The sequence below is a fragment of the Erythrolamprus reginae genome, chromosome 5 (assembly GCF_031021105.1).
Source record: "Erythrolamprus reginae isolate rEryReg1 chromosome 5, rEryReg1.hap1, whole genome shotgun sequence".
NCBI classification, from domain to species: Eukaryota; Metazoa; Chordata; class Lepidosauria; order Squamata; family Dipsadidae; genus Erythrolamprus; species Erythrolamprus reginae.
This window is the reverse complement of record NC_091954.1, coordinates 71,231,641-71,254,925: the sequence shown is the minus strand read 5'-3', so window position 1 is coordinate 71,254,925 and position 23,285 is coordinate 71,231,641. Positions and strand designations below refer to the sequence as shown.

Here is a 23,285-nt window from a genome sequence, read left to right as displayed (position 1 = left end):
GGGCGGCTCACAACAAGATAAAACAAATCATAAATAATCCAAATAACTTTAAAAGTTATACAAGATTTAAAAGAACCCCATATACTAACAGACACACACACAAACATACCATGCATAAATTGAACATGCCCGGGGGAGGTGTTTCAATTCCCCCATGCCTGACGGCAGAGATGGGTTATAATGTCTAAACTCTTGGCCCCATTTGGACTTTATCACTTAGAGGTGTACTCTTTGTACATTTTGTTGTCTACATGCAGACATTAATGGCTGTGTGTTGGGTTATTTTGAGGAGATAGCACATTTACGCTGTTATATACAATTGTATACAATGGTAGCCAAGTGTCATTTTTTCAGTGTTGTCACATGAAAAGATATACTTAAATATTTATAAAATGTGAGAAGGTGTACTCACTTCTATGACATACTGTATAATTATGCACAATATAAAACAAGTCTTAAGGATTTTAAATAGCTTTTTTTCTTTTCTATCTCCAACCTTATTAATTACAAAGGTATTTTCACTATGTTTCAGTGATTGCTTACCAGCTATGTTCCTCATAGCAAATTCTCTTTCATTATAGCAAGCCGAAAAAATGGTAGCGTATTTGCAAGATAGTGCCTTGGATGATGAAAGATTAGCAGCCAAACTTCAACAGCAGAGAGGAAAGGGTACTTCAATACCACTACACCATGAGTCCATGCAAAAATGGTTCTATAAAGATCCTCAAGGAGAAATTCAGGGTAAGTGGGTTGGGTTGGGGTTGTTTGGTTTGGTTTGGTTTGGTTTGGTTTAGTTTGGTTTGGTTTGGAGATTTTATTTCATTTTGTTTAGTTAGAAACAAGAGGGAAATCACATACAGGACGGATGGACGGACGGACAGACTTTCCATTGGGAAGATGATCAACTATTACTATTAAATGTGGCATGTCTATCAATTTCTGAAAGCCAGTGTAGTTGTAGTGATTAGAATATCAGAACAGGTCTGGTGAGAATCTGGTTTGAAACTCCAGCCAATACTGTTTAGGAGATGACATTGGATTAGTCATGCATTTTGATAATCTGGTTCACAATATTGTGAACATAAAAATGAAGTAAGTAGCTCCTTGAAGAAAAGTCAAGATAAAAATACATATACTGTATTCTAAAGCTGTGTTAGGCCATTCGTTCTTTCTCAGCTCTAGGAAGCCGGCAATAGCAAACCAATTCTGAGAAAAAACCTTGCCAAGAAAACTGCATACAGGTAGTCCTTGTGTTACAACCATAATGAAGCCTGACCATCGCAATCTTAACTTGCTATAGTCATAAAGCGGATCACTCACATGGCCAATCTAATTTTATGACCTTTTCTGTGGTGTCTATTAAGAAAGTCACCGTGCTTGTTGAGCAAACACTACAGTTATGTGAACTAATAGTTCATTAAGATTACAGTTTTGCTGAAAACAGGAAATAAATGCCAGTTTTGGCAAAACTGTCATTAAAAAAATGTAATTATGTAAACGTCTGAAATATGTGAATATGTGACCATGAAAACTTTGAATCCAGGTTATAAGTATCTTCTCCCCTCCCCCCCATCTTTTCCCGGTAGATACTGTATGTCAGGACTTTGAATGGTCACTAAGTAACTATTTGTAAGTCAAGGGTTACTAGTAACCCAGAAAGTCATCATGAGTCAAAACTGACTTAAGGGCACCCAGTAAATGAATAGGTAAAATGATCCTTAATAAATGTGCATGCATCTGTGATTGTTCGTACAACATTGATTGTATATTTTCTCACTTATTTCAGTGGATTTCAACTTTGTATATATGTTGGTGGGGAATTTTGCAGGTCCATTCAGTAATCAGGAGATGACAGAGTGGTTCCAAGCTGGATATTTCACAATGTCATTATTGGTGAAAAGAGCGTGTGATGACAGCTTTCAGCCCCTTGGAGACATCATGAAAATATGGGGCAGGGTCCCTTTTACTCCAGGGCCAGCATCACCTCTGCATATGGTAAATTCATAAACTGAATTAAAATAATTAGACAAGACAAGACAATTGTAGGAATTGCTCTATAGTGAACTTTAGGGAGACTGCCTCAATTTTCCTTGTTTATTTTTAAGAGAGAAGTGAGAAAAGCCTCGTGTGGAGCAAGAGAGTTATGTGCATGGTACTTACTATTTAAGGCAGAGTCAGCTTTCCTTTTCACTGATTTTCCAAGCTGTTATTCAATAAGCTTTTAAGTAAAATTGCTTCAGGAATTAGTTTGCCTTGGATATCAATGAATGATATGTATCATTCATATTTGGGCTCTCAAACTAGAATGATCCCTTTTAACATGCACACATACTAGAGATTGATTCCATACCATAGAGAGGGCACCATTTCAGTATATGTTCTTATAGATTTACACATTACCTGAAAAACACAAGGCAATATATGATTTTATCCATATGGGAACTCATGAGATACACACAATGATTACATTTGTATTATATCTTATGTGATTCAAATGCCTGTGCTGGAAATTGAACACTTAGGGCATTGAGCTTTGTACAGTGTTCCTAGCTTTATTATGATGGCCCTCGTCAAAATTTTCAGGAAGGGGATATATGGATAGTTGTAGGAAACACAGCCTATCTGGGTTCAGATATGGCACTTTACCTGATCATTCCTAGTGACTATGTGATTATACCAGTGTAGTTTTCTTGGCAATACCATGGTATAATTTACATTTTTTTCTACTTTTCATTGAATGAACTCATTTTATATTTATTTTATATTCCTATTTTTATAGAAGTATTTCTGAATTGACTATGGGTTCAAAAACTGTTGCTGAGTAAACCTATACCTCAATCTTTGTTTTTTCACATGCAACTATATTTTTTTAAAAATGTTTAATAAAACAATAACCTAGAACCAAATTGCTTTTAACAATTTTTTTGAAAGTAAAGTAGATCCATGCTATTAATGGAAAATTTCAACAGTTGTGCTACAACTGAAAGAAATGTCTTTCTCCTATTCCTACCAGTGTAATCCTACTTTAAATGTTCAAAAAGTCCCTATGAAACAGTTATTTTAAAATGAGCAAATATTTGAGAAACGTGGCTTGCACCCAAAAACAAATTAGCAGCTGTTGATAAGAGAAAGCGTATTTCCACTAAAGTGTGAATGAGTGAACAACTTGGCCACCAGATTTTAGAGAATGCTGTTCAAGATTAAGTTCAATTAAAGAGCATTGCATTAATCTAAATCAGATATAGCAAATATTTGCATATTTATTTAAATTGCTTAATATATACACTGTGCACAATTCAACTCTACGGAGTCTACGGAGAGGGGCGGCATACAAATCCAATAAATTATTATTAATTATTATTATTATTATTAACTCTACTTGAAGAATTTTAGTTGCCATGTCTAAAACTCTTGTTAATTTGTGAATGTCTTTATCATTTTACATGTATACACAGAAAATGAACTAAAGTTAGCCTTCCTTCTCTAGCTCTATTAAATATTTCATGTTTAATACAGCTAGTTCTCAGGTTACAACAGTAATTGGGATCAGAATTTCTATTGCTACCTTAGTGCCTGCAAGGCAAAGGACCGCCTCCTCTTGAACTCTTCTCATCTGACTATTTCTCTCACCCCCCCACCCCCAAACTCTGCCCTTTCAGCTGCCACAAACAGTGGTCTTTCTTGGCAATAGTGATGCTGGGGCTCAAATAGAAGCCCACACCCATCAGCAGTCTTAGCAGCCCACCCAGTGGGAACCAGCTCCCCTGCCACTGCTGAGGAGTGCCATCTCAATCTCCATGCCATGGCAACCTCTTCAGCAAAACATTGCAGCCAGCCCCCACTGCCCTGTGCTTCGCAGGTCCTGCCACTCTGCTGACCTTGGCCATATGCCTCCTACTGATGAGGTGTGCCTGATCTGGCCCTATACAAGGCAGCTGCTGACTGTGCCAGGCCTTTTCTTGCAGCATTCTTGTGATGTTTCAGAAGCTTTTTGAAGCTTTGCGGGAACTGTGGAAGCAGTTTTCTCATAATGCTTCTGAAACCTGAGAAACTTTCTAAAGTCTTTCTGAAACATTGTAATAATGGTGTAAATGGCCTTGGGGGGCGAAAGCCTAACATGATGGCAACTGCTTTGCATAGGCCCAGGATAGGTACACCTCATCAGCAGTAGGAAAGTCAGTTGTGCATAGCAGAGTGGCGGAGGCAGTTGGGTCTTTACATTGTGGCACTGGGCTGGCTGGCCATGGTGCGGAGTTGAAGGCAGCACTCTTTGGTGGCAGTGGTTCTGAAGTAGATCAGTGGAGGCCAACTGAGATCGTTGAAGACCCCAGGCCTCTATTTCAGGGTCTGCTGCCACCACAAATTGCCACTGTGCAGAGAGAAAAGGGCTGAGATGGAGAGAGATAAGTGGAGGAAGAGAATTTAAGTGCCTCTGCAGACCAGATGCTGCAAAGGCCATAGTTTTAGGGACCAGTCAAATATACTATCCATTCAGAGTTGTTGCAAGTTTGAATGGTCACTGAAAGATTGGTCATTAAATGAGGACTACCTTATGATCAAACAGTTTTCTCCAAGTTTTGTAATGGATTTGTTTACACCCTCAGGGTGAGTTGGACCCAGAACGTCTGACTAGACAACAGGAATTTACAGCCATGTATCAAATGCAGCATCTCCAGTACCAGCAATTTTTGTTACAGTAAGTCATATCTGTTAATTATCTATTCATTCAGACCAATTTGTAATTTTTGGTAAGCTCATTTATTGTTAATCTTTGAAAGTACACATTTTGCTCCTATTTTATTAAAAAAATTGGGGATCGCAATTCATATAACATAGACCTCATTTTTTAAAATTTTATTTACACCGAAGAATACAATGCAATATGTTATACATAATACATTTTTTAAAAATATATAAGATGGAGGAGAGTCATCTTGAGCTTTTGTAATAATTAAAAAAATTTCTTATTTCAAGTATGTATTTTTTGACAGTTAAATATAAAGATGATGATAAAGAAATGAGATAAAGAAACATCATAAATAAAAGGAAACTTCAGACTATTTCAGAACTCCAATATAGTTCTATGATCTGATATTAGTCTTTACATTAATGTAGTATTCTTTGTTTTAAGATACCAGTTAACGTGACTTCCATCCCAATATTCCATAGCATTTATCAGGGTTTTCTTGATTCTCTAAGGGCTGCAAAGGGGAGATGCAAAAATAATTAATTAAGTTACTTATTTATTTATTAAATTTGTATGCAGCCTCTCTCCGTAGTCAGATCATTGTATGTTTGCAGAATCAGATTACATGTGTGTGCTATATGTGCATGTATGCTATGTTGTGAGCAACTCCGAGTCTTTAGAGAAGGGCAGCATACAAATCCAATAAATAAATAAGTAAATAAACAAATGTATAATGAAGGTTTTAAAAGTTTTTAAAAAACTAATTTTGTAAGTTAGAATGACTTTTTTGCATTTCTTTTTGAAGACAACAATATGCCCAGGTGATGGCACAACAGCAAAAAGCAGCTATCTCATCACAGCAGCAGCAACAGCTGGCTCTCCTTTTGCAACAATTCCAGGCACTTAAAATGAGGTAAATAAGCAGATTCTAAGGCCACTGATGTGTTTTCTTCAACAAATACATCTCTTTATTTGCATGCAACCATCTGTCTCATTTGTGCTTTAAATTATTTACTTTGTATGTTACCAGTGTATCATAATAATAATAATAATTTATTAGATTTGTATGCCACCCCTCTCCGCAGACTCGGGGCGGCTCACAATACTATTAAAGGAATGCCTATTGATCCAGCAGATAATTTTGTCCACTAAATGGGATGGGTAGAATTTCCTGGAATTCCTTTTCTCTCAAAAGAGTTCATATTCTGGTGTTCAGGGGGCTGTGGTTAAGAGATCTTCCTGAATATCATATCCTTATTCCATTGAAGCCTGTGCAGAACCAAATCACAGGGTAACATGTACTTTCAAGATTCTTCAGTTTCCTCAAATGGAATGGGGGTAAAATTTTACAAGTAGTCCTTGAGTTATTCCTGTAATTGAACCAGCAGTTACAGCACTGATGGTTATAAAGCAGGTCCCCCTAAGACTGGATCTGATTTTATAAACTTTTTTATGCTGGTTGGTAAGCAAATGCTGCTATTGCTGTTAAGCAAATTCATTTTTCACTCTGGGTCAGTTTTTGCTGGACGTAAATTCATAAATTCTAATAACTAAACTGTTGTAAGTCCCATTTTCAGTGTCTTTTTGACTTTCACTGAGTGGCTGGTCATAAGTTAAGGACTATCTGAATAGAAATCTGTACTAGAAATCTGGGATTTGGAGGACCATTTATTTCATATTAATTTGTATCTTCCTGCAATATATTTATTTTCAATAATTTAGATTTTGTACTTAATTTCCAGCTGAAAACTGGCTTTCTGGAAGGAAACAAAACAAATTTATTAAAACAAGATAACTTTTGTCTTGAGAGAGTGTGTTTACTCTCAGTCTTTATGTTATAGAAAAATTGAACAGAACATGGTGCCACCTGTAACAAGGTCAATGTCAGACACTAGTTCAGTTTGGGAACTTCAGTCAACTGCTCCACAAACTACTGGTAGGAAACAGTTTTTGAATGTGTTTATATTGGCTGCATTTAGATTGATTATTAAAGTTATTTATAAATTAAAGTTGTGAAATTGCCAGTAACATAAATTCTGAAGCTGTGGTTTGAAATTCATAGCAAGCCAAGAGCTTCAACCATAATTTTAAGCAATGATGAAACAATGATTTATGAGATTTGGATATATTTATTATATTATAATATAATAAATTGTTACTGAGGCATTCTGTGATCTTAGAAGTTACCTAGTGTAACATACTGTGCTGTTTTAGATTTATATAAATAGATTTTAAGTAGTTTAAGAAAGAAAATGAATCACTGAATATATTGTTCAACTGATTGGCTTTAGTATGTCTCTTTTAATATAAAATGCTTTCTAAATATTTATTTGGATTTGATTTCTTCTGCATTTTTGTTGCCACTGATTGACTTCTACCCTTGTCTCAGCATTTTGCTCAACAATAACCACTTTCTACATTTTTTTCCTTGAGAAATCCAGCTGGATTTTATGTCCCATACCTTTAGACTACATAGGAACCCAATCCTTAAGAACAAAAAAGGTGTCCAATGTAAGAATTTGGCAAAGCCATGTACTGTAAATTCAATTAATTGACTAGAGAATATACTACTACTGGTACTAACTTAATCTTATTCCCAATTTAAATGTTTATTATTTTTATATACCTGAGTTATATACATTACATACCTGCAGTGTCTATTTTTTTCTCTGTTTGCTTTGAAGTCTGGGAAGGAAGTAGTGTCTGGGATCTCCCAATCGAACCTGCAGCTCAGGGACCAGCTTTAGAACAGTTACAGCAGCTTGAAAAGGCCAAAGTTGCAAAGGTAAGAAGCAGTGTATATTTTACTATATGGGGTGAAATTGTTTTTATTTCAACCTCTAATTTATTTTTTTATAGCAGTTTACTGTGATGTGGCAAGTTCTATTTGCCATAATTAGAGTGCAACATTTACAATTGGTTGATTAACTATGTGCTCAAATTGATGTTGACTCTTAGTGATCACAGAGATAGATTTTCTCCATGACAATCTATCCTAACCTTCCTCTGGTTGTCTTCTCTTTCTTTCCACCTGTCCTAGAATCAGAGCTTTTATGGGAGAATTAGATTGTCACGTTATGTGTCCAAAGTAGGATAATTTGAACCTGGTCATTTCTGCCTTGAGCTTGAACTCTGGGTTGATTTGTTCAATGATCTATTTGTTTTCTTGGTTGAACATTAAAAAATAGATAATTCTGGAGCAGATATTGATTTAGCACATTATAAAGATAAAATATTGGGAAGACATTCATTGCTATACTTGTAGGGAAGGATGCTAAGGCAAAATCATGTACTAGCAGGAATCATGCAGTTATTTATAGAGATAATTCTGTTGTCATATTTCCAGTATTGCTCTTGAATTTTAGCTAGAGCAGGAACGGAGGGAAGCCGAATTAAGGGCCAAAAGAGAAGAAGAAGAGCGTAACAGGCAGGAGGAGCTCCGGAGGCAACAGGAAGAACTAATTAGGAGACAAGAAGAAGAAAGAAAAAGAAGAGAAGAAGAGGAGTTAGCTCGTAGGAAGCAGGTGACAATTCAAATGTGTTCAATAATTATTGCCATGTTTAAAAAGGTGCAATTTTTGCAGTATTGTGCATGTATGTAAGAAAGAAACATTGTAGAATTTAATTTTATTCTTACATTTTTCTACCTTATATCATTAAAGCCATAGAAACATCTTCAGGGCCACTCTGAAGAATATTGTAACTATCTATCAGATAAACATAGAAACATAGAAGACTGACAGCAGAAAAAGACCTCATGGTCCATCTAGTCTGCCCTTATACTATTTTCTGTATTTTATCTTGGGGTGGTTATATGTTTATCCCAGTCATGTTTAAATTCAGTTACTGTGGATTTACCACGTCTGCTGGAAGTTTGTTCCAAGGATCTACTACTCTTAAAGATGTTCAGATCCACTCAGAATTGAATCTGACTGGGCAAGACTAATTAAGGTGCCCAAAGCATGATTTTGTAGATTTGCCTGAAATAAGTGACTTTGATGAAGTAGACAGAATTGTCTAGCAAGCACCAGCAGTTGTGCCTTCTTGATTGCAGGGGGTGCAATCAATAAAAGATGCATAACAACACAGAGTTTCAGGATGCTACCAGCCTTTTAAGTAGCCAAGATTTCTCACTTCAGCTTTGACTATGAGCAACTGGATTAGGAGGATGTCTCATACTTTAAATCTTATGATTATGTTACCAATAAAGAAGCATGGCTACACAGTCTTACTGGGTACTAATGGTGCAGTTTAACTTTTCTTTTTCTGCAAGGAGGAAGCTCTCAGGCGACAACGGGAACAAGAAATTGCACTAAGGAGGCAGCGAGAGGAAGAGGAACGGCAACAACAGGAAGAAGCACTTAGAAGGTTGGAAGAAAGGAGAAGAGAAGAAGAGGAAAGACGGCAGCGAGAAGAGTTGCTTCGCAAACAGGTGAAAAGAAAGATGCTGGTTTGTTTAGATTGAGTAGACCTGATGGTCTCTGCTGCCTTCATGGCAATAGATATTGCATTTCCCTTCCCCAGTAATTATTATATTTTTAATAGGTCATTATAGATGAAACAGAAAAGAGATGGTTAGTGATTAAATACAAGATTTTTAGCAATTCAAAATTGATAAATGAAGATACTACCTCAATTGGACAAGCATTTAAATGAACTTTGAAAATCTGTTTTCCCTTAGTGTGCACTTTTTCTTTAGTTTGAGTGTGTTTTTTTCTCCCTGTTACAAATACTCTCATGTTTACTTTTTGTTTATCTCTGGTTTTTTTCAAATGTTGTGTCTGTTTTTGCATTCAAGTCACCCAGTTGGGGTTAGATGGATGAGATATATAACTAATATATAAATACACTAGGGTAGACAGCGTTCTCTCAATTTTCGCAGGTTCAAACTTCGCGAATAGCCTATACCACGGTTTTTCAAAAAATATTAATTAAAAAGTACCGTATTTTTCGCTCTATAAGACGCACCTGCTGATAAGACGCACCTAGATTTTAGAGGAGGAAAATAGAAAAAAAATATTTTGAGCCAAAAAGGGGAGAGGAAGAGAGGAAGGAGTGAAAGAAGGGAGTGAGGGAGGGAAGAAGGGAGGAAGGGAGGAAGGAAAAGGAAAGCAAGAAATGGAGGGAGGAAAGGAAGGAAGGAAGGAAAGAAAGAAAGAAAGGGGGAAGGGACAGGAATAGAGGAAGGAAGCAAGGAAACTTATGAAAGGGGAGAGTAAGAGAGGAAGGACTGAAGGGAGGGAGGGAAGAAGGTAGGAAGGAGAAAGAAAAGAAGAAATAGAGGAAGGGAAGGTAAAAGAGAGAAAGAAAAAGAACAAGAAAGAAAGCAAGAAAGAGAGAAAGAAAGAAAATGAAAGAGAAATAAAAATAGAGAGGGGGAATGAAAGAAATGGAATGAGGGAAGGAAGGAGAGAAAGAAAGCAAGAGAAGGAAAAAAGAATGAAAGAGCAAGAGAGCAAGAGAGAAAAAGAAAGAAGGAAAGAAAGAAAGAAAGAAAGAAAGGCAACTTCAAAGAAAGGCTCACTGAGCATCTCTCACTCTCTCTCTTTCTATCCCTCTTTCTTTCTTTCTCTTCCTTTCTCTCTCTCCTCTTTCTTTATCTCCTCTCTCTCCCTCCCTCTCTTTCTCTCCCCCCTCTCTCCCCCTTTCCCTCTCTCTTTCTCTCTCTCTCTTGCTATCTCTCCCCCTCTCCCTCTCTCTCCCCCCTCTCCCTCTCTCTTTCTCTCTCTCCCTCTCTTGCTATCTCTCCCCCCTCTTCCACTCTCTTTCTCCCTCTCTTTCTCTCTCTCCCCCTCTCTCTTTCTCTCTCTCCCCCCCTCTTTCTCTCTCTTCTTCTCACTTTCTCTCTCTTGTTTCCTTTCTGTCTGGGCAGATGGCTGCCTTCTGCCTTGGGGCGCGATTCGCCCCCTCTCCTCCTCCGCCGCCGCCTTCTGCCTTGGGGCGCGATCCGCCCCCTCTCCTCCTCCGCCGCTTCCTGCCTTGGGCGAGCAATCCCGGAGTCCGGGACTGTGTGGCTTTGCGCCATGAAGAGGAAACGGCTCCGGCAGCAGGGAAAAGTCGGCCGTTTTCTCTTCATGGCGTAAAGCCACCCTGTCCCGGACTCCCGGATTGCTCACCCAAGGCAGGGGGCGGCGGAGGAGGAGAGGGGGCGAATCGCGCCCCAAGGCAGAAGGCGGCGGCGGAGGAGGAGAGGGGGCGAATCGCGCCCCAAGGCAGAAGGCAGCGACGTTGGAGAGGGGGCAGATTGCGCCCCAAGGCAGGAGGAGGCAGCAGAGGAGAGGAGGCAGATCGCGCCCAAACGCAGGAGGTGGCAGAGGAGGCGGTTCGGGCGGGCAATAGGGCAGCGTGGAGAAGCCAGGGGCGCATTTGGCCGGAGGCACCGTGGGGAGGCAGGGGCGGCTGCCCCCGCCCACCTCCCCGCGGGCTGGCAGGGGGATGGGGAGCACGCGCCTGTGGAAAAGGGCGCTCGGGTGTATTTGGGGGTGCACGCCTGCTCACGGGCGTAGCTTACGGGGAACGGTGGGCCAGGCAGCAGCTAGCCAGCCAGCCGGCGGGATGGCGCTTTCGAATTCGCAGCCTCCCCCCCCTCCCTGCCTGCATCTTCGCTCCATAAGACGAGGCTGATTTTTCATCCTACTTTGGGAGGAAAAAAACTGCGTCTTATGGAGCGAAAAATACGGTACTTCGCGGGGTTTTTTCTATACCACGTTTTTCCCCGCCCGATGACATCATACGTCATCGCCAAACTAATAATTTTTGCAAATAAATAACAAAAAAAATAATTATTGTTAATAAACAATTATGTTTATAAATATCAGGATCACTAAGTGTCTTATTCAATGGTGAGTACCAGTAATAATGGCGAGTAAATGGTTGTTAAGGGAATGGGAAATGGTAATTTAGGGGTTTAAAGTGTTAAGGGATGGCTTGTGATACTGTTCATAGCCAAAAATTGTGTATTTACTTCCACATCTCTACTTCGCGGAAATTCGACTTTTGCGGGCGGTCTCAGAACTCATCCCCCGCGAAAATCGAGGGAACACTGTAATGCATTTTTGAGGACTGTTTAGTTGAATTATTTGAAATTAGTTCTATTCTACCCAATAGTTATGTTTTGGAGCAAGTTGCATCATTTGAAGCAGAGAATATCTACCTGCCTGTGTAATTGCTTTGAAAGTCAATATTTTAATCTAGAACTTTAGAGGTTTTGCTTTTTTTTTTCCGAACTGGAAAGGAAGAGGAGGCCACCAAATGGGCACGGGAAGAAGAAGCCAAGCGTCAGGTGGAAGAAAATCGACTGCGCCTGGAAGAAGAAGCAGCTCAGCAGCAGCAAGAAGAAGAACGCAAGCGGAAAGAGCTGGAACTCCAACGCCAGAAGGAAATAATGAGGCTGAGGCAGCAGCAGCAGGAAGCTTTACGCCGATTGCAGCAACAACAGCAGCAGCAGCAACTTGCGCAGATGAAGGTACCAATGCTCCTAAGTGTAACTTTTGGATTATTGTCAAATGAATAATGACTATTATTATCAGAGAAATATGAATTACGCTCATAACAAGATTAGGCATCCATCCTATTAATTCTGCAAAAATTGTAGAATTGTTGTTGTTTTTAACTTTAGTGACCTTAGCCACAATGGCGCTTTAGAAGTTATAGCCTATGGCAGCCGCCTCACAGCCATCTGATCCAAATCCATACATTTGGCAGCTCTCCTGCATTTACAGCCATAGCATGTGCTTCAGTTCCCCCACTTGTTTCGCTCCCTCCCCGTCTCTGCCATTTCTGCTGCTCTGCCCTTTGCTACCCCAACTACCTTTTGCCTTCTTCTTCCTCCTGCTACTGATAGAGCGCACCCAGCTGATCCAGCTCTTGGCCCCTTGCCCTGCATTCGGCTACCACCCCCAGCTGACCTTTGCCATCCTCCTCCTGCTGCTGTTCACAAGACCCTTTCAGCTGAGGCAACTGCTGACCCTCAGCAAAGCCTCCTGCAGTAGCAACAGGAGGAAGAAGACACAGAAGGTCAACTGGAGTTTAACTCGTTTTTCGCTGATAAAGTCGCTTGGATCCGGGTGAACCTCGACTCCAATTGGATAGCAGTGTCAGCTGACAACGAGTCAATTGAAGTGACTGGGGCCCGTCCTTGTCCACCTCTCTGGGAGGAGTTTGACTTGGTGACACCTGATGAAGTGGACAAGGCCATTGGAGCTGTGAGTTCCGCCACCTGCTTACTGGATCTGTGTCCCTCTTGGTTGATTTCAGCCCGCTGAGAGATTACAAGGAGTTCGGTCCAGGAGATTGTCAACGCTTCTTTGGGGAGGGGGTCCTTCCTGGCTCCTTACAAGGAGGCATTTGTGCGCCCCTTCCTCAAGAAGCCTTCCCTGGACCCAGCCATGCTTAATAACTACCGTCCAGTCTCCAGCCTCCCCTTTATGGGGAAGGTTGTTGAGAAGGTGGTGGCACACCAGCGGTCCTTGGAAGAAGCCGATTATCTAGGCCAGGGGTCCCCAAACTTTTTACACAGGGCCAGTTCACTGTCCCTCAGACTGTTGGAGGGCCGGAGTATAAAAGAAACCTATGAAAAAGTAAAATACCAATAGAAAAATAATGCATCAATTAATATATTTCCATAAATTATACTTTTCTATAATTTCATTCAATATTTCCAAGCTCAATTAATTTTCAGGCACTTAGCATTTACTATTATTAGCTTTAATCAATCTTCTACATTTCCAAGTATATTTTAAATGCATAATGCAAACTCATAAAATCATACAGTACATATCATAAACCCCTTGTTTATCATATGCATCTTCCATTAATTTTACCTATGTAATTGTATAGTTTTAAAATTCTAATCCAATTTTTTAAATTAATACATCCTAATATTAAACAACACTTAAATATATCTTTTACCAATATTCCATAGTCAATCCATATTTAATAATTAATCACCCCTTCTCAAATTTCTACCACTCTCATTTCTGGGTACCTCTCCTGTCTCTCCCTCTTTTCTCTCTCATTTGTTTCTCATTTCTCCCTCTCTCACTTCTCCTCTCTTTTTCCATCCCTGTCTCCTCTCCTCCCCCCCCCCCCCGTGTGTGTCTGTCTGTGAACTATTGAACCATTTACAAAATGTCATTTGGTGGGCCCCAGGGGAAGAGCCTTCTCTTTGGCGGCCCCGGCCCTCTGGAATCAACTCCCCCCAGAGATCAGAACTGCCCCCACCATCCTTGTCTTTCGCAAATTACTTAAGACCCACCTGTATCGCCAGGCATGGGGGAATTGAGACATCGCCCCCAGGCTTTTATAGTTTTATGTATGGTATGCTTGTGTTGCATGGTTTTTAAATGATGGGGGTTTTAGATGCTTTTTTTTTTAATATTAGATTTGTTTACATTGTCACACTGTTTTATTATTGTTGTGAGCCACCCCGAGAGGGGCAGCATACAAATCTAATAAATAATAATAATAATTATTATTATTATTATTATTATTATTATCATCATCATCATCATCATCATCATCATCATCATCATCATTATCAATATTATTATTATGGAGAGGGGTGGCATACAAATCATCTAAATAAATAAATCATCATTATCATTATCAGCCTATGGCAGCCGCACCACCATCTGATCAAAATCCATACATTTGGCAGCTCTCCTGCATTTACAGCCACAGCATGTGCTTCAGCTCCCCCCCACTTGTTTCGCTCCCTCCCCGTCTCTGCCATTTCTGCTGCTCTGCCCTTTGCTACCCCAACTACCTTTTGCCCTCTTCTTCCTCCTGCTACTGATAGAGGGCACCCAGCTGATCCAGCTCTTGGCCCCTTGCCCTGCATTCGGCTCCCACCCCCAGCTGACCTTTGCCATCCTCCTCCTGCTGCTGTTCACAAGACCCTTTCAGCTGAGGCAACTGCTGACCCTCAGCAAAGCCTCCTGCAGTAGCAACAGGAGGAAGAAGACACAGAAGGTCAACTGTGGGTGGGAGGTGGGGTGAGGACATCTAAAAAATGCAGGGGAGATAGGCAGATGGAGGGAACTGAATGAGAGGCAAGCTTGGCAGGACAGCAGAACCTCATTTACTGAAGGGGGCTCACCAGGCCTGGATGAGGAGAAGGTAGCAGGATAGAACTGGTAATTTGTGCAGACTAAGACCTATGTGAGCTCCTTGTCTTAACAACAGCTGAGTCCTTGTCTAATGACCAGAACCAGGAACAAGTGGAGCAGCTGTTGCTAAGCAGTATGGTCACATGTTTCACCTGTAGTCACTTTTCTTAGCGATGGAAATTCTGGCCCCTATTTGGCTCATAAGGAAAGACTACTTGTGCAATATTTCTAGCAGTCACAACACTAGGTTTTAATACCACCGTATTTTTTTCTACAAGAAGCTGAAACTGAATAGTTCACGCAAAAGATGCAAACTTATATAATTTACAGAATGTGATTAATTTAAAGACAGATTGTAATTCTTTTCTGAATCTATGCTACCTTTAAAGAAAAGTAATCTAGTAAAGAAATCTACAACTCCAGCAAAACAAATACAGGAATTCCGTGGCTTATGAACAAAGTTGGGTCCAGAATTTCTGTTGCTAAGCAATGCAATCATAACATTTGATGTCATCTGACTACATCGCTTAGCAACAGCAATCCTGACACTGCCCATTGCTGCTGTTAAGCAAATTCCAACCACGTGAGTTGATCTATCCCAGGTCTCATGAGGAAACTGCTGTGTATAACCTGGGAAAGAAAATCTCATGCAGCCAGCAGATGCCTTGTGAAGGGTCAGGGTAAAGACCACGGAGTGCAGATGGTCAAAAGGATATAAATACCAGGGATAGGTAGGTGAGTTGCGGGAGGTAAAGCATCCCTATGATTGTTAAGTGATTCAGGCTGCTAATTGTCTTAATTTTGAATCATGTGAGCACTGCAACAGCTATAACCTGGCAGACCAGTCATAAGTCCCTTCATTTAGTGCCACTGTGAATAGTCACTCAACAGCTGGGCGTCAGTTATTTGTGTATAATAAGCAATACTGTATTTTATATGCTATACTACACTGGTTCTTTGGGGTATTTTCCCCTGTTTTTCAAGGCTGCCCTGTAGGGCAGATCATTTCACATTTAATCATTATAAATAAAAAGTTTGTCCAAAGGCTCTGTCTCAGGAATATTTCTATGATCTTACTTTTGTTAATACATCTTTTTTGGCTTCCCCTTCTGAATTACTGGTGGTTCTTCAACTGCTTTAGCTCTTTCCCTTCGTTTACATAGGATATGTAAAAATAAAATCCATTTATTTTTCACAATTCTCTTCCTCAAGCTCTAGTCGGAACCTTACTGCTGTAGAAACTATTTCTCTTTGTCGACAATATGAAATTTCTATTGAGCTACAAGCTTGGGTGTCACACTGAAAAAGATTGCAATTTTACAGTAAAAGTGAGCAATAATCAAGTTGTGGTTAAGTTAATACCTGTGGTCTTGTTGTTACCCTTTCTTTATTCTTTACATTTTTATGTATTTCTTGTCTTTGTTAGGAGACTAACTGGATTTTTCTGTGTACATTTGTTCCTAGCTCCCTTCTTCTTCAACATGGGGTCAGCAATCCAGTTCAAGAGCTTGTCAGTCACAGGCCACATTATCATTAGCAGAAATCCAAAAGCTTGAAGAAGAGAGAGAGAAACAACTTCGAGAAGAGGTAAATGTTATAAATGTTTTCGAACAATAAATAGTTTTGGGTAGCTGCTGAGAGAGAACTTCAGAATTTGTTTCCTTCAGCTTGGGATGTGCATTGGGATTACATTACCCATTTTTTCCTGCTTCTGAAAAATCTACTGTTGCTTGCTAATATGAGTGGTGGCTACTAGAGGGCACTCCTGTGATCTTTTGCAATCAGGTTTTGCACTTCCTGTCTTCTAGCAAAGGCGTCAACAGCGTGAACTAATGAAAGCTCTCCAGCAGCAACAGCAGCAGCAGCAACAACAGAAGCTGTCTGGTTGGGGAAATGTTGCCAAGTCTGCCGGCACTACAAAATCTCTCTTGGAGATACAGCAGGAAGAGGCTAGGCAGATGCAGAAGCAGCAACACCACCAGCAGCAACAACAACAGCAGCAGCAACAACAGCAGCAGCAACAGCAGCAGAGCAGACCCCGCAGCACGACAGTGAGTAGTTCCTACGTTTTAATATTTTTTAATTTCTCATTTACGCCAAGGCAGATTTAAATACTTCGTCCTTTTTGTTCCCCAGCAACATTCAAATCGGCCTACCAGCATTGGCAATTCAGTATGGGGCTCTCTAAGCACAAATCATAGCAGCCAGTGGGCATCAGATCTTGTCAGTAGTATTTGGAGTAATGCCGATACAAAAAATTCAAACATGGGATTCTGGGATGACGCAATCAAAGAAGTGGGCCCTCGTAATGCAACTAATAAGAACAAGAACAATGCTAGCATCAGGTAAGGATGTGTGTGGTTGAATTTTTCTTTCTTCTCTTAGACAATGCCAAAGCTTGCAGCATTTCTTATAAATATTCTTGTTTATTGTAAGCCACCCTGAATCTGATTGATTGGATGAAAGTTTTCTATCAAACCACAACACAGCCAGGATTGCTTATTTGATCATACTTTAGGTTAGCTGGTATAAATAACTGGGAAAAGCATTAGGTAGGGTAAAAGGCCATTACATGCAGTGGGCTATCCAGCTTTATCTTAAGAAGAACCTGGAGTTATTTATGCATTTCTAAAAATTAAGCCTAGCTTTTAAAAAATATTTATTTATTCTGCCTGTATTATGTTTATAAATAACTCAAAGCAGAAAACATCTCATATTTTCCTTCCTCATCCTATATTCCTACCACCAACCAACTCTGTCAGGTGAGTTGGACTAAGAGACAGTACTGATCCAAAGCCTTCCTCATGGCTTTCATGACTAAGATGGGACTGGAATTCACATTTTCCTGGTTTCTAGCAAGGCACTGCCTGCCTGCCTAAAACATTGCATAGCCACCCATCTTAATACTAAACTTTGGGTGGCTTACAACTTGCTCTAGCATATATGTTAAGTTCAGTAATATCCATGATGATGCACACGGGGCAAGACTTCTGCCGTGATTACCTCCCTGTAACACACATTTTTCAAGATAAAAAGATGGAAGCAGGGGTGGGCTGCTAAGGTGGACCAGTGTGCTCGCCTCCATGGCTCTGAGTGCTACCGGAGTCCAGCGCAATTATGCTACTGGACTTGGGTGGGTAGCAAAATTGCGCACGGACATGCAGGTGCACCCGTGTTTCTTTTCTTTTTTTTTCTTTTTAAAAATATTTTTATTAAATTTTTATTACAACAAACAAACAAATGTTAAAGAAAAAGTGCCCAACACCAATAAACCCCACCAACATTTAGGGGGTTAAATTATTTCCAATAAATTTCAATTTCTTCCTTAGCTCCGGTTTACATTTCTTTACATACAAAAAGTGATTGGAATTTATTTTTCACATTGTCATCATAAATTCTACTTAAGATATAATTTTTCACCTTATTCCATCGTGCCATCAGCTTCTCCAATTTATTTTCATCAAAGTTATTTAAACTTATTTCCATAATTTCGAAGTGGATGTGGTCCACCATATACCAGTACCAATTCTGGATTGTCCATTTATTACTATCCTTCCATCCTAGTACCACTACTGCTTGAGCGCTTTTCAAAGCTGCTGTTTTGATTTCTTTAAATTCTCGTAATTCCCCATATTTAACTAGTGTTGCTAATTCTTTCGTGGTTATCCAATTAATGTTTAGCATATTGTTAATTTCATTCTGTACTTCCTTCCAAAATTTTTGAACTTCAACACATTCCCAGAGCATATGCATAAAAACTCCTTTTATTTGGCAACCATGCCAGCAATTTCCTTTTCCTTTCCTCCGGAAGTGTGCTAGTTTTACTGGCGTAAAGTACCATTTATGTAAAATTTTCCTTCTCATCTCTCTAATTCTTGTGTTCTTTATCTTATATATATTTTCTACTACTTCTTCCATCTCGTTTTCATTGATCTGTAATTCATTTTGCCAGTATCTTGTTAGGCCTTTAATCACTTCCTCGGTGCACCCATGTTTCAACACGGTTTTTTACTTCCGCATGCCACTGGGGCAAGCACACGTCACCGATCCACCTTAGCAGCCCGCCTCTGGATGGAAGATAGTCATTGAACAGATGGAGAAGGATAGTCCAGCCCAGTATGGAGCCAAGTAATTATGAGTAGGAGCAAATGGATAGATAGTCTCCAGCTGGCTGCATCTATTAAGATTATACCTCATTGTACACCCATAAGATTTTTTAAATATAATAGATAGATTACTGAAGTTTTCTGCTTTCTAGAGTTACATGCTCCCTATACTATTCCTCATACTCTGCAGTGATAGTGTTTTTCTTTGTCTCAGTAAATCTATAGGTGTTACAAGCAGACATAATAAGAAGGTAGAAGAAGAAGAAAAGTTATTGAAATTGTTTCAGGGAGCTAATAAATCTCAGGATGGATTCACTCAGTGGTGTGAACAAATGCTTCATGCGCTCAACACAGCTAACAACTTGGATGGTAAGCAGTAGTAAAAGGTGCAAGAATCTTACAACATATACCATGCATGCTAACCACATATTACAGGAAATTGTATCATAGTTACATTATAAATTCAGGGTACCGTTTTGTAGTATAAATAAATATGAGAAAATTATAGAAGTTCCAATATTCATTGGCCAGTATCCTTGAGCAGTGGATATATAAATTGTGTTGCATAATACCACTTATGTTTTTGAATCATAGATCTTAACATAGGACTTTCTGCATTACTGAAAAATTAAATTAAGTGGGAGTAGCCTGTTTGATTTTTTTCATTAGCAAGTAAATTCAGTGATGATGGGAACACATTTTTTTTTTATTCAAGCAGAAATAACCGTTTTACATAGTTTTTAAAGCCTTTTATCAAATAGTTGATACTGGAAAGCTCTCGTCCATTGCATTGCATTACCTAACGTTCCTTACAGAGTTCTCACAATTGAATCTCTCTTCTTGTTCTAGTTCCCACATTTGTTTCTTTCCTGAAAGAAGTGGAATCTCCTTATGAGGTTCATGATTACATCAGAGCTTATCTCGGGGACACTCCTGAAGCCAAGGAATTTGCCAAGCAGTTTCTTGAGCGCCGTGCCAAACAAAAAGCCAACCAACAACGGCAGCAGCAGGTTCATATTTCTGTTTTGGGGGAAACTATTTCTAAGTCAGAAGTTGATATTAATCAGGCAGAGAAAAATGCATTAGATGGATGTGGAATTGTTCCTAAAAAAGGTGAACCTGTTTGAGCATGGATGAATTAATATAGAAACTATTCATCTTGAAGCTTTTCTTAAAACGATTAGATAAAAAGTAAATGGAATAAACCATGGTCATATGGAAAAAATCTTATCGGGATAACTGATAGTATATGAAAATATCTTCTGGTACATTCCTACAATAGGGGGAATGCTTCTTAGGCATGCTCACAAAGCTTAATTTTACCTTAAAATCTGTCCTTTATTTCCAGGATTCTGTATGGGAGATGAACCATAGTTCTTTGCATACAGTCTTTCAAACTAATCAGAGCAACAATCAGCAGTCCAGTTTTGAAGCAGTGCAGAGTGGCAAAAAGAAGAAGAAACAAAAAATGGTTCGTGCAGATCCAAGCTTGTTAGGTGAGTTTTAGAACCTTCAAATTATAATTAATTTGTAACATTAGTGTGCCTTCAAATCAGCCTTAACCTCTGACAGCTGCCTGGACTAATCCCTGCAGTTTTCCTGGCAAAACTTTTTGGAAGTAGTTTGCTGCTTCCCTCTTCCTAGAGCTAAGGGAGAGCAATGGCCTTAAGTTATCCAGGTGTCTGTGGGCCTAAGGCAGGTATTTACCAGTTTTCAGCCTGAAACATTCATCACATCAGACTGGCTCTCACGATGTAACATCATTACTCTAAACATCTACATTTTTCTGTAATAAAACAGAAATTGAATATGGTATGTTAAATAAATGGAGTCCCACAAAGAACATAGAATAGAATAGAATAGAATTTTTTATTGGCTAAGTGTGATTGGACACACAAGGAATTTGTCTTGGTGCATATGCTCTCAGCGTACATAAAATAAAATATACATTTGTCAAGAATCATGTGGTACTTAATGATTGTCATAGGGGTCAAATAAGCAATAATAAGCAATGAAGAAGCAATATTAATAAAAATCTTAGGATATAAGCAACAAGTTACAGTCATACAGTCAACATGGGAGGAAATGGGTGATAGGAATGATGAGAAAAACTAGTAGAATAGAAGTGCAGATTTAGTAGAAAGTCTGACAGTGTTGAGGGAATTATTTGTTTAGTAGAGTGAAAGCGTTCGGAAAAAAACTGTTCTTGTGTCTAGTTGTCTTGGTGTGCAGTGCTCTGTGGCGACGTTTGAGGGTAGGAGTTGAAACAGTTTGTGTCCAGGATGTGAGGGGTCAGTAAATAGAAACTAAGATAGAAGAATTGATGATAACTATTTTTTCTCCTCTTGAGATTGCAGTTTTATTTATCAGTCAACACCCTTTTAGTCTCCAAAGTTTGCTTCACAGATTATTTTATTACTTCTGCAATTAGATGTATGCAAAAAAACCAGCTGCTAAAGTGTTATGTACTTACTGTGCATTTAAACTTCATGTGCTCCATACTGATGATTTGTTAGATGCCTAAAAAACAGTAGATAGTGGGTATGTATTGTTTTTATAAAATATGTGATTATCAAGAGAATTCTTCGATAATACTTTTATTACACGAAGCAATGTTTTAAAAGTACTGAACTGTTTTTTCTTAACTACAATCTATAATTTTATATGGTTGTTTAATTACATGTAAATTGGCAAGTATGAAACATAATTGATCTGTGAACTGATAAACTGTAAACTCAGATCTGTCTTTTTCAGGTTTCTCAGTCAATGCTTCATCAGAACGGCTCAATATGGGAGAAATAGAGACTTTGGATGACTACTGAGTAAATACCACTCACCGGGCTTTTCAGTGTCTGTTAACCATGCATTCTCCACTGCCGGACAGAGTCCTTTCTCTTCACTGCTGTCATCTTTGCCTTGCAAATGGATCACAGAATCAATCATCTCAGGCTGCTGTTTTTAGCTTCAACAAATGCTTTCTGCCCAGGATTGCACAGCCACCTTCCTTTATATTGGTCTTTTGATTTTTGTACTGGGTAGAAAAGAAGATTTTTTTTCAGAGGTTGAATTCAAAACACTGTGAGTGATTTTTGTTTTCTCCCAAGCTATTTGGAAAGCATATGGTAACCTTCCCTTCTGTCACTACTTTCACAACAAACAAGCCCGTGCAATCATGGTGGAGAGCTCATGGTTAACACATGTCATTCAGAACCAAAATGCCATGCAGATACTGACTTCCATGCCTTCCAGTTTCAGGAGGTGTATTCATAAATGAACTGTAAAACTGCCAACAGCAGAAAATTTTTGTGTTTGGCAGCATCCAGAGCTTGGATTGGTCTGGCATTGCACATCCCTGTCAGCCTATCTTCAGCACATTGCATTTGGGGAAGCTCAAGTCTGCCTTCATTAAGTGGTGGTGTCAACACTACTTGAGTTCAGGCTTCGGCGCATCCAGCCTTCTTGAACAATTGGGGACTCAAGTTGTGGGAGGAGGCACTTACTTCAGGCTGAATTTCTCCTGTAATTCTCTTTCCTCCATTGTGATTGGGCCAGTTATTTTGGACCCTTCTGCTGTGAATTTGTCTCGTTTCAGAGACACATAGGATCTTTACCATATGTATGTTCATCAGTTGGCTTTGTATGAGGATTTGACACTACCTTTGGAGCATGAAATGTAGCCAGGTATTCATCTGGTTACGTATGATGGTGATTCAGGATTTTGTAAGTTCTGCAGCAGCATTATGCCAAGGAACAGGAGATGTCGTCTTCAAAGCAAAATAAATGACACAAGGAATTTAAGCATTGGCAGTGTCTATGTTTGTAAAAAAAGAAAAATCACATGAATAAAATGCAGTATGCTGGGTTTTGTTACATAGTACACTCTCCCAATACTTTCACTGTGCCCACACCATCCATCTTCACTCAATTATATTCCAGAATTCAGTGCACTTAGGTACCTCCACCCATGTCCCCCATCCCAATTTTCCACTTGCGCAGTGAACTTGCTGTGTGAAGAATTTTTTTGTGTCATCCCCTGAAGAAAACAACTGAAGTTGCTTTAATTTTTATTTCAATTGATTTTCCTTTCTCTTCCTCACCTTTCAAATGCCAATTTGTACAATAACTGTATAGAGATGGTTGTAGACTTGTAAATAGTTTTGCATCTACTAGCACAGAGAAACCTGTCACAAATCTGCTCTCCTTTACTTTGTACACTTATGAAGCAGGGAGAAGGGTCGTTATGTTTACAATAGAATTTTAAATTCCCTCTGAACTCTACATAGTAAGAGGGTGTATGGGGGGACAAGAAGTTTTAAAAAAAATAAAACCTGGTTGTATTATTGCACATATTATTTGCTTTTGTCAAAGCCAGTTTTGGCAATC

At 39.3% G+C, this 23,285-nt stretch overlaps 1 protein-coding gene across 2 annotated transcripts in view; it reads left to right on the top strand.

Moving 5' to 3' along the window:
• Positions 1 to 22,700, top strand: part of GIGYF2 (GRB10 interacting GYF protein 2) — a 114,484-nt gene extending 91,784 nt beyond the window's left edge. For both annotated transcript variants that reach the window (XM_070753041.1, XM_070753040.1), the window contains 16 exons: positions 582 to 741; positions 1,829 to 1,995; positions 4,605 to 4,696; positions 5,493 to 5,600; positions 6,529 to 6,623; positions 7,372 to 7,472; positions 8,053 to 8,211; positions 8,961 to 9,119; positions 11,922 to 12,152; positions 16,261 to 16,383; positions 16,605 to 16,847; positions 16,933 to 17,141; positions 19,117 to 19,271; positions 19,752 to 19,912; positions 20,251 to 20,398; positions 21,657 to 22,700. In XM_070753041.1, the coding sequence (XP_070609142.1) occupies positions 582 to 741; positions 1,829 to 1,995; positions 4,605 to 4,696; positions 5,493 to 5,600; positions 6,529 to 6,623; positions 7,372 to 7,472; positions 8,053 to 8,211; positions 8,961 to 9,119; positions 11,922 to 12,152; positions 16,261 to 16,383; positions 16,605 to 16,847; positions 16,933 to 17,141; positions 19,117 to 19,271; positions 19,752 to 19,912; positions 20,251 to 20,398; positions 21,657 to 21,724 (2,379 nt within the window). In that variant the 3' untranslated portion in view covers positions 21,725 to 22,700. The remainder of the gene's footprint in view (positions 1 to 581; positions 742 to 1,828; positions 1,996 to 4,604; positions 4,697 to 5,492; positions 5,601 to 6,528; positions 6,624 to 7,371; positions 7,473 to 8,052; positions 8,212 to 8,960; positions 9,120 to 11,921; positions 12,153 to 16,260; positions 16,384 to 16,604; positions 16,848 to 16,932; positions 17,142 to 19,116; positions 19,272 to 19,751; positions 19,913 to 20,250; positions 20,399 to 21,656) is intronic.
• The last annotated feature ends 585 nt before the right edge of the window (positions 22,701 to 23,285 follow it).